Source organism: Lissotriton vulgaris, chromosome 3_1 (genome assembly GCF_964263255.1).
Source record: "Lissotriton vulgaris chromosome 3_1, aLisVul1.2, whole genome shotgun sequence".
Taxonomy (NCBI): Eukaryota; Metazoa; Chordata; class Amphibia; order Caudata; family Salamandridae; genus Lissotriton; species Lissotriton vulgaris.
This window is the reverse complement of record NC_141689.1, coordinates 869,745,729-869,764,348: the sequence shown is the minus strand read 5'-3', so window position 1 is coordinate 869,764,348 and position 18,620 is coordinate 869,745,729. Positions and strand designations below refer to the sequence as shown.

General features: G+C 45.5%; 1 protein-coding gene across 1 annotated transcript in view; it reads left to right on the top strand.

Moving 5' to 3' along the window:
• AOPEP (aminopeptidase O (putative)) overlaps positions 1–18,620 on the top strand; it is a 1,575,581-nt gene that overhangs the window by 251,793 nt on the left and 1,305,168 nt on the right. Inside the window, exon 4 of the mRNA XM_086961188.1 lies at positions 17,603–17,753. Coding sequence (XP_086817314.1) covers positions 17,603–17,753 — 151 coding nt within the window. The remainder of the gene's footprint in view (positions 1–17,602; positions 17,754–18,620) is intronic.

Genomic DNA, 18,620 nt, shown 5'->3' with positions numbered 1-18,620 from the left:
GACATCGAGCATGAGCAGCCACTCTGCCTCACAAGTAGGGCCACTCAGGCGCAGCACCAGGCCCACGGCAGGTACACGTGCCCCGGAAGAGGATGAGCCTCAGAGGCGCTTGGGTGGTACGCGCAGGAGGCGCAATTGACTACATATGACTATTAGAGGCACAGGCTGAGTATAAGCCTGCCCTGTCCTTTGACACAGCAGTATGCAGTAATACTGTTAGTAAAGAAGAAAGTTAAAGTGGTACCATTATTGTGATTGAAACAATTATATTTATTTTTGCAGCATACATTAGCGTTGTGTCATTATTACATTTTGCATGCATTTGTGATTTGTGGGGTGAGGGAAGAGGGTGCACTAGAAACTGTTCACTGTGATGTGGTTGCGACGTCTGTGGCCTTCAGCTGGGTTCTCCCCGCGTGCATGGCGCGCATGTGCAGGTGGCCGATCGTCCCCTTCAGATTCACTGCCAGAGATGTCGACAGGTATCCGGCGCTTGGTTGCAATGTTATGTAGTATTGCGCAGACAGCCACAATGCGGCAGCACACTGCAGGACTGTAATACATGGCCCCACCTGTCTTGTGCAGTATGCGGAACCTGCTCTTGAGCAGCCCAAATGTCCTTTCTATGCAATTCCTTGTCCATATGTGTGCAAGATTGTAGCGCCGTTGCTGGGGTGTAGCAGGGTTGAGGTATGGGATGAGGTATGGGATGAGGAGGTATTCACGGAGGGCGTAGCCACTGTCACCTGAATGAGAGGAGCAGAGGGTGATTTCCTGTGCTGCGCTGCTACCTAATAGCAATGTGACATTGTCGACAAAGTGTACTTACCAAGTAGGTGTCCTTCCCCAAAGTCTCCCCTGGCCAGTCATGTGTGGAGGCCGCTGTACCGGAATATGAAGGAGTCATGGCTACTCCCTGGGTACTGGGCCACAATGTCAGTGATGTATGTCTTAGCATTGCAGACCATCTGTATGTTGAGGGAGTGGTAGGACTTGCGATTGCGGAACATATACTCCGTGGCAGCTGGTGGGCAGATGGCGATGTGGGTACAGTCTATGCATCCGAGTACATGTGGAAAATGGGCTACATTGTAGAATTGTAGCTTGGTCAAGTCCAAATCCTGTTGGCTTGTGGGAAATTTGATGTGACGGTGTAGCTGGGTGAGCATAGCGTCAACAAAAGTCTGGAGGCAGCGTGACATGGTGGGCTGGGATATCCCCCCAGCAGCCGCTACTATCCCCTGGAAGCTCCCGGAGGCCAGGAGGTGCAGGCTACACAATACCTGCACATGTGTAGGCACCGCATTGGTACGCCTTGTTGGGTGCTGCATCAGGGGGTCAAGGTCCGGTATTAGCTGCATTATCATTTCCCCATTCAGCCTGTATTTTGCATATATCTGCTCTCTGGTTTGGCCCAGCAAGGTGACCCGCTGGCGGAAAATCCTGTCCTGGATCCTGCGTCTCCTCCGTGCTGCTCGCTGTAGCCTTCGACGCCTGACCACCATGTACATTCCTGGCATTGTGGAACTCCTAATGCTGCTGCTGATTGTCCTTATGTGTGATTGGTCAGGCCTGAACCTGTTACTGATTGGCCAACGGTTTTTTAAAAGAAAATTTGTATTGGCTTTTATGGTTACCACCTGCTTTGAGTTGTCCTTAATTTGCGCCGCGCAAACAGCGATTTTTGGGTTTTTCGCTATTTGCGATTTTTCATGAATGCCGATTGCGATTGTTTTGCGAATTCGCTATTTATTTCGCAGAATCCGTGGATTGTCGCATTTTCCGAATCGCTAATGCTCTCCTACTGGGATTCTGCGATTTTAATTGTGTATTCGCTATTATGTGTTTGCGATTTCGCTATTTTCATGTTGAATGCCGATTACGGATATTGCGCCCGCAATTGCATTTTCCCAGCGATTGCGGGCGCTATTTTGCTTCATGAATCAGGCGGATAGTGCCGTAGAGAGGGACATGTGGGAGAACATGTTGTCACAGCATTGTACATTACATTTTAGTAATAGCTGAAGAATAGCTGAAGTAGTAGACCTAGCCCCATCAGCTCCCCTGCACTAGAATCCTGATTACTGAGCCGGGAATGGAGCCAACAGCCTTCATGCCATGTGCACTCCTGCAAGTGATCCTATGGCCAAACTAAGAGAGAATAGCTTCTCTTCTCATTTAATTTTTCCTCCACGTCAGTCCAAGAATATTTATATTTTACCATCATCCTAGGCTGCTCTGCTATAATCACTGACAACAAATATCTCTAGGGTTCAACTTGGACAAAAAACTTCATTTCTTTAACCATATCAACTTGGCGTCAAAAATGCAAATGATCAGCTTAAAATTATCTGGGGGATCCAACCTATCCTTGCTGGAATCCCCTGGATGTACCTGGCTACGAGGAAGGCATTGATACATGCTGCTGATTGCCCGGTCTCAGGGAATCCCTGGAATGCATGGGTCCCTCCCAAGATGTCTTCTCTTAATCGGTTTCCTGTTGGAGTAAGATCCATGCTTCAAGTTACCTGCCTAGTTCACAAAATCGCCCACTTCGACCAATTGCACTATCTTGTTAAGAAACTGAAACCCTGTGATGATTCCTGGCAATTTCGCAACATTCACTCCCTACTACATGAAATCTCAGCGTTCAATGAACAAATGTACCTTCTCTGGAAGTGTCCCAGTATTTGGAACTCGGTTCTGACGGAAATTCGGTGTTTAAACTCTCTCCCAGTTTTGAATATACAACTAAAAGACTTCCTCTTCAGTACGTTCCACCCAAGTGCAACCCTTATATAGATTTTAAGGATCCTCTGTCGCATACCTGATTGCTTTCAAATATGCCTGTGTATGACCTACACCTTCTCCTTGAGTGTAGCTGTGGTTAGGTGTTGACTGTGAACCAGTGCTCACATTTTGTAAAACCATGATTATTTTTCTGATGCTGGATTAGGACGGGCACTTGTCCCCCTCCACCTTCAACCAATCAAGCAGCATTTGTAAAGTGCAGCACTGTCACCCGTAGGGGTATCTGGGTGATGAGTTTCCATTGAAGACCCAGGTCTCGTGTTTCTGTCTGAAGTCTGCCAGCGAGGGGGCTGTTCGTAATTGGAGGGGAAGGTCATTTCAGCACTTGCCAGTGATGTAGGAGAAGGAGCAGCTGCGACTGATGTGGGGTGTGTGTGTAAGGGCAAGGGAAGAGGAGTGGTAATGCCTTGAGGGTTTGTGAAAGTTTAGTCGATGGTTGATGTAGGTAGGTGCTAAGTCGTGGAGGGCTTTGTTGGCGTGCAGGAGGATTTTGAACTGATATCTGTTCTGGATGGGCAGCCAGTAATGGTCTCTCAGGTGAGGGGTGATGTGGGTTCGTTTGGGGAGGTCCAGGATGAGTCTGCTGCAGCGTTATGAATGGTCTGGAATCTTTTGAGGAGCTGGGTGTAGATGCCGGGATAGGGGGCATTGTTGTAGTCATGGTGGCTAGTGACAAGGGCCTGAGTGAAAGTCTTTCTGGTGTTGGTTGGGATCCATCTGAAGATTCTGCTGAGCATGCGAAGTGTGTGGAAGCAGGAGAAGGCGACTGCCTTAACTTGTCGTTTCATGGTCAGTTGACTGTTGAGAATGATGCAGAGGTTGCATACATTGTCGGTCTGTGTGGGTGTAGGTCCGAGTTCTGCAGGCCACCAGCTGTGGTCCCATGCGGAGGTGTTCTTCCTGAAGATCAGTACTCTGGTTTTGCCAGTATTGAATTGTAGGCAGTTGTCTCTCATCCATTAGGCTACATTGGTCTTGGTGTCGTAGAAGTTGGATTTGGCGGTGGAGGGGTGTAGTAAATTTGAATTGGAAATAAATAGTAAATTCAGTAGAATCTTGAAGAAGTTTATTCCAAATGAAGAGCACGTCCTAGTACATCAGCTGACAGGCAGAACTGAATGTAGAGTACACTCCAGCATACTAGAACATAGAACTTAACATTCAAAAGAGTACAACAAATGTGGTTAAAGGGAAACTCACATATAATACAATATAAGGTTCTATAATAAAACACATACTACAAGGGGTCCTAGGTGAGTGAGAGGATCAGTTGCTTGTCGTCTGTGTAGGAGATATGTTGAGTCCATGGAATCTGACGATGTCTGCGAAGGGGGGTCATGTAGATGTTGAACAGGGTACGGCTGAGGGATGATCCTTGTGGTACACTGCATATGCTGTCTTTGGATGCAGAGCGTAGTATGTTAGGTTATTGTAGGTTATTGTAATATGTATTGTGTAACATTGCATTGCATTCATAATTTGTATTGTGCATATCCCTTTAAGTGACTTTGCATTCATTTGAATGAATCCCTGTGCTCTGTGTTCTATGATGTACTCGCTGTAATGAACTGTTACTACACTTTCATGCTGACAACAGATGTATCAAGACGTGTTCTTTAACTTGGAATAAATCCTTTATTTAATTTACTTGGATGACTACTCTTTGATCCAACATACTACAATATTGGCGACGATCGGGATTTTGAACCAAGGATTTTCTTCTGAATTTAATTTTTTTTTCTTCTTCATTAGTACTATTTTTTTTTAAGGATTTTGTGGAATAATATTTCAATTTGACATTTCTTCTTCTTCTGCTACGATAGACTAAATGAAACTCAGGAATTATTTTTTGCTTAACCTTTTTACACTTGATAAACTTCGTTTGCTGGTTACATCGGTGATGTGATAATTAGCTTCTAACCGTAAGTAGATTGAATGATTAATATTCAACCTGTCTTTCATTTTCATTTTCCTTCATTCTTCATTTTGCTATGAATTATATCTACTTGTGTTTACCTTCAAAGTGACTTTCAGTTGTTGAATAAATCCTTTATTTAATTTACTTAGATGACTACTCTTTGATCCAACATACTACACAGAGGTGAAGGGAGATAGATGTTCTGTATGCATCCTGTAAGGAAGGAAGCAATTCACTTGAGGGAGTCTTGCTGTATGCCTATGTTGTAGAGTCTGTTGATGAGGGTGTTGTGGGAGGCTGTGTCGAAACCCGCAGTGAGGTCGAGGAGGATCAGGCCCATAGTTTCTCCATGGTCAATCAGTGTTCTGATGTCGTCTGTGGCAGCGATCAGCCCTATCTCAGTGCTGTGGTTGGCATGGAATCCTGATTGTGATGCATCCAGTAGGTGGTTTGGTTCCAGGAATTCGGTGAGCTGCTGGTTGATGTCTGTTGTAAATATCATTCTCTTTTGTCCACAGTTCTATTTAGCCCTTTCTTTGTGTTCATCTTTAGATCCTTATTGTAGAACTCTGAATGTTCTCTTGCTTGTCATCAGGGCTTGAGATTTCCAGTTTGGTCAGTTAGAGTCTGGTCAGCTGGAGAGATGTGGCGTTCTTTCTACTCTCCAATAAACTTATCTACTTACCTGCATGAAGTTTCCTGAAAGCTTATTTCCACTTACAACAATGTCTTTCTCTACTTTGGCTGGGTAGAGGAGCGGGGAGATCGGACAATCATTTTTAAGATGGGGTCGGCTGAGGTTTCTTTAAGAGGGGTCTGGCGTCTGCGTGTTTCCATCTGTCTAGGAAGGTTGCTGTCAAGATGGAGGTGTTGAGGATGCTGGTTAGTTGCATGCTGATTGGGTTTGTTGCAAGGTCGTATTTCAGTGGGCACCCCGGAGTGGATGGAAGACATGAAGGCTGAGGTGGTTGGGGCAGTGAGCAGAGACCAGTTAGTGGTAATGGTTTGACTAGTGTTCACTGGATGGTTGAGGTCGTTTGAGTTGAGGGTGGTAGGTTGGAGGTTGAAATTGATGTAGATGTTGGTGATCTTGCTATGGAAGTAGTCTTAGAGGGTGTTGCAGAGTTCTTGGGAGGGGTAGAAGGTGTTTGCTATGGCTGTTGGGTTTGAGAATTCTTTGACTGTTTTGAAGAGTTCCTTTGTAAGGTAGGTCACGGAGTTGATCCTATTGGAGATGGCTGCTTTCTTGGCTTCTTTGATGTAGGATGATAGTTGCTGAGGGCTGCTTTGTGAGCGACTGTGTTGGTGGGGTTCTTGGTGGTGCTCCATTGTTTCTCCCATTGGTGGCAGTTGCGCTTGGTGGTCCGGAGGTCTGGGGTCTACCAGTTTGCCTGTTTGGCAGTCTTGTTGGATTTCGTGGGTTTCAGTGGGGCATATCCATTGGCGCTGTCGGTGATACATGCAGTGAAGTTCTGAATGGTCTGTTGAGTCCTCGGGTTGGGAGGTGGTGGAGGCCTGTGACCACTGAGTTTCGGTGACCTTGCTCCAACTGCAGTGGGAGGAGATGTGAGGCCTGGTGATGATGTGCTGGGCATCGATGAGGGTGAAGTGTACGATGGTGTGGTTAGTCCAGGTGAGTTCTGTGGTTTGGCTGAATTTGATTCTGTCACTGGAGGTGAACATGGGGTTGAGTGTGTGCCTGTCTTTGTGTGTGGGTTCAGTGAGCAGTTGGGTGAGGCCAATATGGTCCAGGTTCTCCAGGAGGGCAATGGAGTTGACGTCGGTGGGGTCATCAATGTGGAAGTTGATGTTGCCGAGTAGGACGTAGTGGTGGGAGTTATTTGCTAGGGGGGAGATGAGATTGGCGATAGTGATGCAGAATTTTGCTCATGGTCACTGGGGTCTGTAGGTAAAGGTGCCTCTAATCATGGTCTTCACGTCAGTTTAGAGTAGGAAGTTCCATTGTCAATGCTGGCATTCAGTCCTGCTTTACTATTTTTATTGATACCCCTGATGTGACCTACATTGCATGTTTCTCAGCACCCACCATTTTGCCTCCATATCACAATGTAGCTTACAGATCCGGTGACCTTTTTACAGGTTGTCAGCTCGCTTTCATTCAGTTTATTTTTCTTGCACTCTCCCTTCAGTCACGTGTAATCTGGACAATTTATACTGTGTCCTTTAAAGCGCTCTGATGCTCTGGGGCCTCGTACATGCTATGTAGAAAGTGCTACATAAAACTTTGTAAATAAGTAAAATAAATACCTTAGGAGCAGTCTGCTCAGAATGAGATAGTGTGAATAGCTGCGACTGTGCTGCCAGTGCCAAAATGCCCTGTCAGACCTTGGTATGCATTTTGGTAGTACCAGACTGCCACCCCTCATCCTCCTGCCCCTCTCCTAGGTTTGCAGAAACCTAAGATAGGAGAGGGAGGCTGTACCTCCCTCGGTTCCCTAGAGACAGAGGGCTGGTTGAGGGTTAGCGAAAAAACAAACACTGGATTCAAACCCCATTTTTAGGTCTCGGCCTAGCGTACACTGCGCAGAAGTGTCGCGCAGCCGAGAATTCATGCTTCTTAGTACGGGGGCTTGAACCCGCCCCTCTTCTCCATAGGCTGGCTTCCTAAACGGAGGCCAGCCATTGGAGGAGAGGGGCTTCACTCCGTTCAAGCCCCGTCCTTTTTGGATTCGTGGGTATGTTTTTTGCAGTTTTCTCGCCATGACGTCACCTGTCACTCAACTGCAAAAACCACGCCCCGAATGCGAAAATGGCGCCGCTTTTGTGACGCCATTTCTGCCCAACCGCCGCCGGAATAAGTTGAGAAGCTGAAGAGTCCTCCAGTGAGTGCTTGCTGTCCTGCCCCCTCGTTGCTCGTGCTTGCTGTCCTGCCCCCCCTCGTTGCTAGTGCTTGCTGTTCTGCCCCCTCGTTACTTGTGCTTGCTCCCCATCCCCCGTTGCTTGTGCTTGCTGTCCTTCCCCCCCCTCGTTGCTTGTGCTTGCTCCCCTGCCCCCCCTCGTTGCTTGTGCTTGCTGTCCTGCCCCCCCTCGTTGCTTGTGCTTGCTGTCCTGCCCCCTCATTGCTTGTGCTTGCTCCCCTGACCCCCCTCGTTGCTTGTGCTTGCTGTCCTGCCCCCCTCGCTGCTTGTGCTTGCTGTCTTGCCCCCTCGTTGCTTGTGCTTGCCCCCTGTCCCCCCGTTGCTCGTGCTTGCTGTCCTGCCCCCCCTCGTTGCTTGTGCTTGCTGTCCTGCCCCCTCGTTGCTTGTGCTTGCTCCCCTGCCCCCCCCCCCTTGTTGCTTGTGCTCGCTGTCCTGCTCCCCACTTGCTAGAGCGCCTGCACCGAGCACGACCGTAGCTGGTACAAGATACGTCTGTCGACTCGTTCATCCGGGAGGGCCCCGGAGTCTGACTGCTGTCATGTGTGGAGTCTGTCCAGAAGAATCTGGGTACCTCAGTGTAGTAATGTGCCAGGTACAGGCGCCATTTACATTCCAAGAGCATCCAGGCGCCTCACCTCAGTCACATATAGATTACATGTACACCCCGTTATTCCTAGAAGACTCTGTGTCCCACTGCAGTTGTATGTTAAACAGACTGCACAAAGTTCCTGTGCATCCAAGGACTTCTATCCTAGGCGTGTTCAAGAGTCACACTGCTGTCATGTGTAGGGTTGGTACAGGACTCACATTTGCCGCAAGACTCTGGACAACTCATTGCAGATACACGTAGCGTAAAGCCAGCGCAGACACAGTACATTCTGGGGGCATACAGGCATGTCACTAAAGTCACATTTTATATAGACATACATTTCAGAAGTGTCTCACTGGAGTCATCACAAGAAGAGTCTGGGCACCTCACTGCAGTTATGTCTTCAATAGACTCCGCTAAGACCCCATACAATCCCGGAGCATCCTTGCATCTCACTGCAGCAATGTGTGGAGCTTTAAGGAAAGATTTAGCTAGATTTTTATTTTAAATTTCTGTCTATTTTGTTTTGTATCACGTTACAGTGAAAGAGACAAAGAACATGGAAATGTCACCCTTTTAAAAAATGGGTATACACAGATATAGATATCAAAACATATATTTTTTATTATTCTTGTTTTGTATATATATTATTCTTTTTTACATTGTAATTTATATATATCATTCAGATACAGTCATAATTGTATGTCCATAATACATGATAGACGTAAAGATGATGGAGGCAGTGCGGCAGGTGTCAAACATATTTGCTGGTTGATGGCCCTGATATTGGGTCTGATATTGAGCACGTGGTTGGTACTGTGCTTGAAAAGGGGGTTGAAATTGACCTTGATAGGGTGGGCGCCAGTTGCCCTTGTTCTGATAGCGTCTCCCTAAAAAAGGCCGATAGCTTTGATTGTGTCTGCGTGGAGTATATCTATTACCTCTCTGATCAAAAGAGGTCAAGCTATTTATCACCATCAGAGACTGATGAATCAGAAAAAGTATACACCTTTTTGGGATGGTGTCTCATGGGTTGTTGATAGGTCATAGTGCCCTGTCCATTAGCATCGGTTTGATTGTAAAACCGGGCAAGATAAGGATATGTCTGTTCCTTGCTGTAATATTTTAAGTCTTTTTGGAGTTTGTCGGTTTTTCTTTTGGTGAAATAATCACTATATGAATTCAACTCAGTGTCTAGATCTTCTAAAACTTTTTTTACATCATCTACAACTGTAGATGCTTTTATCTTTTCTTCTAGTTCTAAGATTTCACTAAGGAGTTGTGATAGTATTTGTTTTGCTGTTTCAACAATAAGCATCATGAGATCCCTTGAGCATCTATTGGCGATAAGGACCATTTCTCCAAAAATTCTTTAATATGGACAAAGAGCCCTGGTATATTTTTAATCTGGAGACCCTGTGGTATTATGCCTGCACGTAGATATTGTAGCATAACATGCCCATACAGTTCAATTCTTTTAGTTTTTTTCTTTGAGGCTAAATGTGTGGAGCTAGCACAGGCCATCGTTTATCAGGAGAGTCTGGACATTGCTTTAAAGTAAAGGTTTGACCCTGCATCAACTTATACCAATGCATACTATACCATCTGCCATAATATATGCTCTGAGAGGTCCGCCCAGAAACAGCGTACAAACAGCCATTATGCTGTCAGTCTTAGTGTAAGTCTGAAGTGTCCATCGTGCAGCATCACAGAAACATTTCTTAGAAAATGCCATAATACAACCCACCCTGCCCCCGCGTTGCTTGTGCTCGCTGTCCTGCTCCCCTTGCTGTCCTGCCCCCTCGTTGCTCGTGCTTGCTGTCCTGCCCCCCCTCGTTGCTTGTGCTTGCTGTCTTGCACCCTCGTTGCTTGTGCTTGCTGTCCTGCCCCTCGTTGCTTGTGCTTGCTCTCCTACCCCCTCGTTGCTTGTGCTTGCTGTCCTGCCCCCCCTCGTTGCTTGTGCTTACTGTCCTGCCCCCCCTCGTTGCTTGTGCTTGCTGTCCTGCCCCCTCTTTGCTCGTGCTTGCTGTCCTGCCCCCCTCGTTGCTTGTGCTTGCTATCCTCCCCTCCTTGTTGCTTGTGCTTGCTGTCCTGCCCCCCTGGTTGCTTGTGCTTGCTCCCCTGCCCCCATTGCTCGTGCTTGCTGTCCTGCCCCCCCTTGTTGCTTGTGCTTGCTGTCCTGCCCCCCTCGTTGCTTGTGCTTGCTGTCCTGCGCCCCTTAGTTGCTTGTGCTTGCTGCCCTGCCCCCTCGTTGCTCGTGCTTGTTCTCCTGGCACCCCCCCCGTCGTTGCTTGTGCTTGCAGTCCTACCCCCTCGTTGCTTGTGCTTGCTCCCCTGCCCCATCGTTGCTTGTGCTTGCTGTCCTGCCCTCCTCGTTGCTTGTGCTTGCTGTCCTGCCCCCCTCGTTGCTTCTCGTTGCTTGTGCTTGCTGTCCTCCCCCCTCGTTGCTTGTGCTTGCTGTCCTGCTCCCTCGTTGCTTGTGCTTGCTCCCCTGCCCCCCGTTGCTCGTGCTTGCTGTCCTGCCCCCCCTCGTTGCTTGTGCGTGCTGTCCTGCCCCCTCGTTGCTTGTGCTTGCTCCTCTGCACCCACCTCGTTGCTTGTGCTTGCTGTCCTGCCCCCCCTTGTTGCTCGTGCTTGCTGTCCTCCCCCCCTTGTTGCTTGTGCTTGCTGTCCTGCCCCCTCGTTGCTTGTGCTTGCTCTCCTACCCTGCTATTGGCATTGTAAATGACAATGCCATTTATTTATGTTTTAAAAAAAAAAACATAAATAAAAAACGTCATGAGCAATGCCAATAGCTCTAACTTTAAGAATGCCGAGACCATTGCATTGTAAATGCTTGTTTAGTTCTGGCTTAGAGACAGCTTTAGGTTTTTCACCAGCCTCATGTAGTCAAAGCAATACACAAAAAAGTACATACACTATTCATATTTTCAGCGGCTCTGGGTCTGCCCTCTTCACTCATTGATCTGTTCAAATTTCATTCACATTTTGCTGCTACCCTCCGCCCTCTACATCGTGGATCAGTGGGTCAGCCTGCTTTAGCTACTGGCTTCCTGCAGTGTGAGTGAAGTAATTTTCCTGATCAGGTGCACATGAACGCCAGTGCCAGGCCTAGTCGGCCAACACTTTACTTTGCTAATGTTTTTAATTTTAATTCTTTATTCTTATTTTTTGTGAGACTTATGTTTTAGACTATGTCTTCATGTCAGAGTTACCCAAAGCAAATAATACCTCTTTTTGCATCAATAAGAATCATATTTTTATTTGATCTGCATTAAGACTAAAAAGCCCTTTTAGACCTGTTTTTAAATACTACTGCCTGCTTAGGAGCACCCATACTGATCTATTAAAATTATATGTGATGGTTAATTTTATTTCATATTTTTATTTTAAGCATACTGCCAACCTGTTTAGTTGCCGGTATGTTTTCTTCTTTTTATATCCATGGCATGTGCTTGCAAACAAAAAAATGAAAGACTAACTTTGCTAATGCTTGTTTAAACTGAATTGCTGTAAGAGCAGTGGAAAATAACATTTATTTTCACTTTTGTAATATCAGTGCAGTTCTGAAACCGGTGTTTTGGATGGATGCCTTTAACATTAAAGGGATATTTTCACAAGGCAATTTCAGATGGTTTATCACCTTTTTCCAAAAAGTTAACCACCCCCTTTCAGAACTTCTTACATCCAATTCAATGAAAGGAGAAGTCACCAGGGGCAGAGAAATACAAGGCTGCAATATAATCAGTTGTGCTCTTTCTGATCTGGTGGCTTTAGTCACACTCCATGGCTGACTCCTGGGTTGGCAGAGATACCACATAAAACCTCTTCTGGTAAATGATCAAACTTCATTACCCACCACAAATGGAACATACTTTTTGTATCCTATAGAAACCAAAATGTGAATCTGTTCACAACCCCACGCTATAAAATGTAAATGTATTGAATGAATGAATGAAAATGTTTTATAAAGCACATAGCTGCTCCTAAGAGTGTCCCAGTGCTGTAGATTGCAGAGCAAAAAATAAAACTTCTCTGTTAATGAGAAGAGAACAGCCTTGTCCGAAGTTCAAGAGGAAGCTGAATCCAGGCCATAGCTTCCGAAAAGGAGAAAGAATGCCCCCCCCTTTCCGCCTGAACCACTGTCTTCCTAGAGTGGGGTGGAAGCTGGAAGAGGAATTTCTTGAGGGTGCAGAGCAGCCCAACTACAGAACGTGCGGTTGAAAAGAAAATTAGTTATCAAACTTGACTCCAAGATCTTTGGCCACTGAGGTTGGTGTCGGAGGGGATTGTAACCCAACCCAGCTCCACCGGTTGATCCAGGGTCAGCTTAATATGATCTTGATCCTTCTTACAGGGTTGTCTCTGTGCTATGACAAGGGCGGAACCCTGATTAACTGGGATGCAAAAGCCTATGTCCCTGTAAAAATGTCCCTAGCTGATTGTTGACCAGTGTTTAGAGTTTTTAGATAATGCAGGGAGGAGCGAGGTGGAACGGCAGTCAGATAGCACCTCATGGTCCAGAGAATGTTTCTTCAGTAGTGGGACGATCTTAGCCTGCTTCTAAGAGACTATTCAGAAAAGGGGGTGGTGATGGACAGGGTATCTGAATTAAACAGAACACTCATACCCAGTCAACAGATCAGGGCTTGATCCATCACCGTTTTTTAGCTCACTGCACCATCCCAGCTCAGAACCTGGCTACATGCAAATTAGTCTGTCCCTGGCCCAGTGCATCATGGGAACAGGGCAAACCAAACTACCAAGCCAATTCTTATACTGGGAAGGAAACAAGCTTCCGGGGACCGGTTTCTGGCATTACAGCCGTCTTCGGCCCGGTTTGCTTGAATCCTGATGGTGCAATGAGCAAGGGACTCACATCTGAGTATAATCTGGAAGCTTGTTTCCTTTCCAGTGAAAGAATTGGCTTGGTAGTTTGGTCTGCCCTGTTCCCATGATGCACTGGGCCAGGGACAGACTAATTTGCATGTAGCCAGGTTCTGAGCCGGGATGGTGCAGTGAGCTAAAAAACGGTGATGGATTAAGCCCTGATCTGCTGACTGGGTAGTAGTATTCTGCTTAATTCAGATGCTCTGTCCATCACCACCCCCCTTTTCTGAATCGTTTTGTCCACCATAAGCGTGGAAGGGTATGCTCAGACATGAGTCCCTTGCTCACTGCACCATTAGGATTCAAGCAAGCCGGGCCGAAGACGGCTGTAATGCCAGAAACCGGTCCCCGGAAGCTTGTTTCCTTTCCAGTAAAAGAATTGGCCTGGTAGTTTGGTCTGCCCTGTTCCCATGATGCACTGGGCCAGGGACAGACTAATTTGCATGTAGCCAGGTTCTGAGCTGGGATGGCGCAGTGAGCTAAAAAACGGTGATGGATTAAGCCCTGATCTGCTGACTGGGTAGTAGTATTCTGCTTCATTCAGATGCTCTGTCCATCACCACCCCCCTTTTCTGAATCGTTTTGTCCACCATAAGCGTGGAAGGGTATGCTCAGACATGAGTCCCTTGCTCACTGCACCATCAGGATTCAAGCAAGCCGGGCCGAAGACGGCTGTAATGCCAGAAACCGGTCCCCGGAAGCTTGTTTCCTTTCCAGTAAAAGAATTGGCCTGGTAGTTTGGTCTGCCCTGTTCCCATGATGCACTGGGCCAGGGACAGACTAATTTGCATGTAGCCAGGTTCTGAGCTGGGATGGTGCAGTGAGCTAAAAAACGGTGATGGATTAAGCCCTGATCTGCTGACTGGGTAGAAGTATTCTGCTTAATTCAGATGCTCTGTCCATCACCACCCCCCTTTTCTGAATTGCTTCTAAGAGACTGGCACAGCAAATGCATATAATGATAGAATGAAAACCCTACTAATAACTGGTTTAATCACCTCAACCGCAAGTGCCAGAATGGAAAAAGGACAGGGGTCAGTTGAGGACCCAGATTTACAGTTCAGAATTGCTGTTTTTGACTCACCAAAAGAGATGGACCAAAACTGAGAGAAGTCACTGCCTTTACAAATCAGTCTCTTGTCCAGAATCAGGACCTCAGGATATAGGGATGATATATGCAGATTCATCTCCGTTTTGATCATTTTGCCCGAAAAGACGACGGCAAGTCTGTTACAGAGTTCCTAACAAGGGATAGTAGTCCTGTTAAAAGCCTTAGGCGAAAAGAAAGTTTTAGTAATCCGAGAGATTTCTCTGGAGCTGTTAAAAGCCAAATTGATTTTAAGTTCAAACCAGGAAGCCTGTGCTGATTTAATAGCACAATCATTGGACCTCCACGCTGTTTTATACCTGGCCATACTGGCATGGCAGTAGTCCTTACGCCACTCTCTCTCCAATTTCTTACAAGCCCTCCTTTCTGTATTTACTTGCATTATTTCTTTATCCCATATTACTTATTCCATAGTTCCACTTATGACTTTGCCACCCTTTCCTCATTATCCTGAGCTATGGTCAATATTCTGTAATGTTCCTGCAAAAAGAATCCACTTTCTCATGAGCCACAGTAAACATTTTGTTTTTTAGCATGGGTGACGTCAGTTAGAGGTGCCAAACATTTATATCCTAATGAATTTGAGAGGCCAGTCAGTCAGTCAGTCAATTCCTTTATTTTCGATAAATTAATATCATATAAAGACAAAAAACACAGTCATAAAAAGTATACAATCAATTACAATAAATGTGAATTAGATTAAAACATTTCTAAAAATAGAACAATGTTTTTCTTAAAATTCATTCCGTATGGTATAAAAAATATACATTTTAAATTTATTTCACAAAAATATTCCTAAAAACCATATTTATATATGAGCACCATGGTGTCGGCCTGCCCTTAGTGATTTTTTTCTAAGCATGGGGTCTACTGATCACAAATGTTTAGGAGCGGTGGAAATGTCACGTTCCTTCTCCTAATTCGGTTGGCCGCAATTAAAAAACTAGCAACGTGAAACATTATTTTAGGTGTGCCAAGTTGTTTTAGATACACTAGTGCCGGCCTGACTTGTACAAATCCTCCTCTCTGAGAGTTGGCAATACATTTTTCCTCCTGCACTCATTAAAATGTCACCAAACATCAAAAAATGTAAAGTGTTTTGAGCGGAGAAATCGTCACATGAGCAAGGGTCTGCCTGTTCTGGGGTACACCATTTATGATAAACACCCCGAGTAAAGTGAATTAAATTTAACCGAAATCTGGTCAAGAGAAACCGATGATAGGGATTGTTTACTGTGACCAAGTATGGTTCCGGTCCTATGCAGGTGTCCAATGCATAGTTTTCCCTTACCCTGGGTTTTCCCATCTCTATTTCCTTCCGCTCTAGGGAGAAAAGATCCAAGAGGGCTTTTTTTGTTAAGACAATGTCTTTATTGTTTACTGTTACCAGAGAGGTAAATAAACCAATACGCCCTATTCTCTAGAACCCAGCTCTTATGTACGCCAGCCAAGAAATTTTATGTGCTTTGTCCAGTCTCTGGCAATCCCTAATGATTGGATGGTTTAGGGGGATCTCATCATTCAGCCATATTTTTAACCAATAAATCAAAGGTGCAATTTTAATCCGATCGGATATATACCCAAGTCCCAGTTCTGTGTGAGTTGAGAAAGTAGGGGTTGATTGAGGAACTGAGAGTACACTTCTTAAGAACTTGTTCTCTACTAGTTGTAGTTTCTCTTCGCTGGTGTAACCCCATATTTCACACCCGTAGGTTGCAACCGACAAACACTTAGATTCGTATACTTTTAAGATTGCCTTAATTGGTTTAGCTCCCAGTTTTTTACTAAACCCCATGAGCCCTGAGACTGTCCTCATGAATGCCACCGAGCGACTATGATTTTGTGCCCGCCAAGTGCCCTTCTGATCGAAGACCACCCCAAATAAGGAAATGTGGGGACCCTACAAACCATTTCACCATTACAGAAGAAGGTTTTTGCTTTGTTCTTTTACAGTCTGTTACAGAGTTCCTAACAAGGGAGAGTAGTCCTGTTAAAAGCCTTAGGTGAAAAGAAAGTTTTAGTAATCCGAGAGATTTCTCTGGAGCTGTTAAAAGCCAAATTGATTTTAAGTTCAAACCAGGAAGCCTGTGCTGATTTAATAGCAGAATCATTGGACCTCAAGGCTGTCTTATACCTGGCCATACTGGCCATACTGGCATGGGAGTAGTCCTTACGCCACTCTCTCTCCAATTTCTTACGAGCCCTCCTTTCTGTATTGACTTGCATTATTTCTTTATCCCATATTACTTATTCCATAGTTCCGCTTATGACTTTGCCACCCTTTCCTCATTATCCTGAGCTATGGTCAATATTCTGTAATGTTCCTGCAAAAAGAATCCACTTTCTCATGTGCCACAGTAAACATTTTGTTTTTTAGCATGGGTGACGTCAGTTAGAGGTGCCAAACATTTATATCCTAATGAATGTGAGAGGCAATAAATGATGTATTTGTAATGAAGGCTTTCAGGTATTTACCTCCAATGGAATGATTAAGAAAAGCATGTACATCTATAGAAGAATTCCAAAAGTGCTGGGCTGCATGCTCGAATTAATCACAACCACTGGTACATTTTTGGCCATATCCCAGCCCATCATTTTTTTTTGTCCCCCATGCCAGCTCAGACAAGATCTAGCTATATGCAAATCTGCCTTAGTACTGCTCCAATAGAAACAGTCCAGTCCGAATTGCCAGGCCCTCTGAACCGGAGCACAAGCAACCCCAGACCGTGTTCAGCCTATTTGCGCCTTTGCATTAGGAGGGAGCGTGGTGCAAGTGGCACAGTGAGCACGGGGCCTACATTGCTTGGAGGAAAACAATAAAATGATGGTTGGGATGCTTGATTTAATCTCAACCACTGGTAATACTCTGGGCAACATCCTAGTCCATAGTGTTTGTGTCTGCCGTACCTCCTCAAACTTCAACCACCATTAAGCAAATCAGTATTGATCTTTCTCCGATAGTCCACCAGAACTTCCGGGCTAGGTTCTCTATGAACCGGAGCACAAGCAAGCCCAGGCCAGTTTCAAACTACAGCAGATGAGATGCAGCCTGGTTCCAGTGGCACAGTAAGCATGGTACCCACTGCACATTTAGAGCATTGCAATGAGGAATAACAAAAAGTGATGGGTGTAATGGTTGAATTAATCTCAGCCACTGGTCTGCCTCTACCTAGTGGAGAGTAGAGTGACTTAGGAGCAAAGGCAGAGCAGCCTAATGGAGTTTCCTGTTAGGCAATTTTATGTACCGCACAGAACCACACCACATCTTACTCTAGTCAAAGTTCTGTTTTCCTTACACATTGTAATTGTAATCACACTTGTGTCTGCTGTTGGCTGTGTACTGGTTGTTGTGTTGGATGCTGGATACATTCTATCTCAAATAAAACTGTTGTCCTTTCTCTTTGGAGGTCTCTGCAGTTGGTTCTACTACGTCACCATGCCGATGCCCGCCTCCACCTTCACCATAGCTGTTGGAGCATGGGCAGAAGTTGTAGCTGACCCCCGAATGAGAGACCCCTCTGCTTCCGTGGCTTCCTTACACCCCAGCGATGATATCAGGTGGGTGGTTTTGTCCATCATTTTTCAGGAGTGGTATTTTGCATTTGTTGGAGAAGATGCAGTAAGGCAAAAGGTCAGTGACACAGCAGCTTTGGACAAAAGGAGATGGGAGCACAAGACAATTTGCTTTCAAAGACGCCCAGTCAAGTGGAGTGACAAAGCCGTTCAGGAATCTCCGAGACGCCACTTTGCCCCCACATGGAGCCTCGTGGTTTACTTTAGCTGGTTCTGTTGTATAATAAACGTGACAAACTGGTCAGCTTGTGTAAACTACTTTTCTAGGATGAATATTCGATCAGGCATGTTTGTAATCAGATCTTTAGTTAATGATGAACTGAGAGGGTTTTGCCTATCTAGTCCATTGCTTCCCGAAATAATACATTACAAATTGTATGCACTGTTGTAACATCTGGAAATTAATTTCAGCACAAAATACATTTACACCTTGACTTTCTTCCAGGAGGAGCAAAGCGGAAAATCACATCACAATAGTTAATTTTTAAATGCTAAATACATCCACGGTGAGACCTGAAAACTGTGTTGCCTGTTTGTTGATGTTCTATAGGAGCGAATACAAAGTGATCCCGACTAAACTAATTAGGCATTGGAAAAGCTAATAGGTCCGGCAATTTATGAGTGAAACTGCGTGTTAATAGATGAGTCAATGTGTGTATGTTTGGGATATATGATGATGGGGAATGTGGGATTGGGTGGGTGAATGTAATTGAATGCGAGCAGGAATGCTTAATTCTTGCACACTATTAAGCAGTTCCTAAAAAGTGTACATTTACAAACTGTGACAGAGGAGGGAAAGAACGGTGAGTTACAAACCTTGCTCTCAGTTCTGTGAGTGACAAGCTCTCAAAT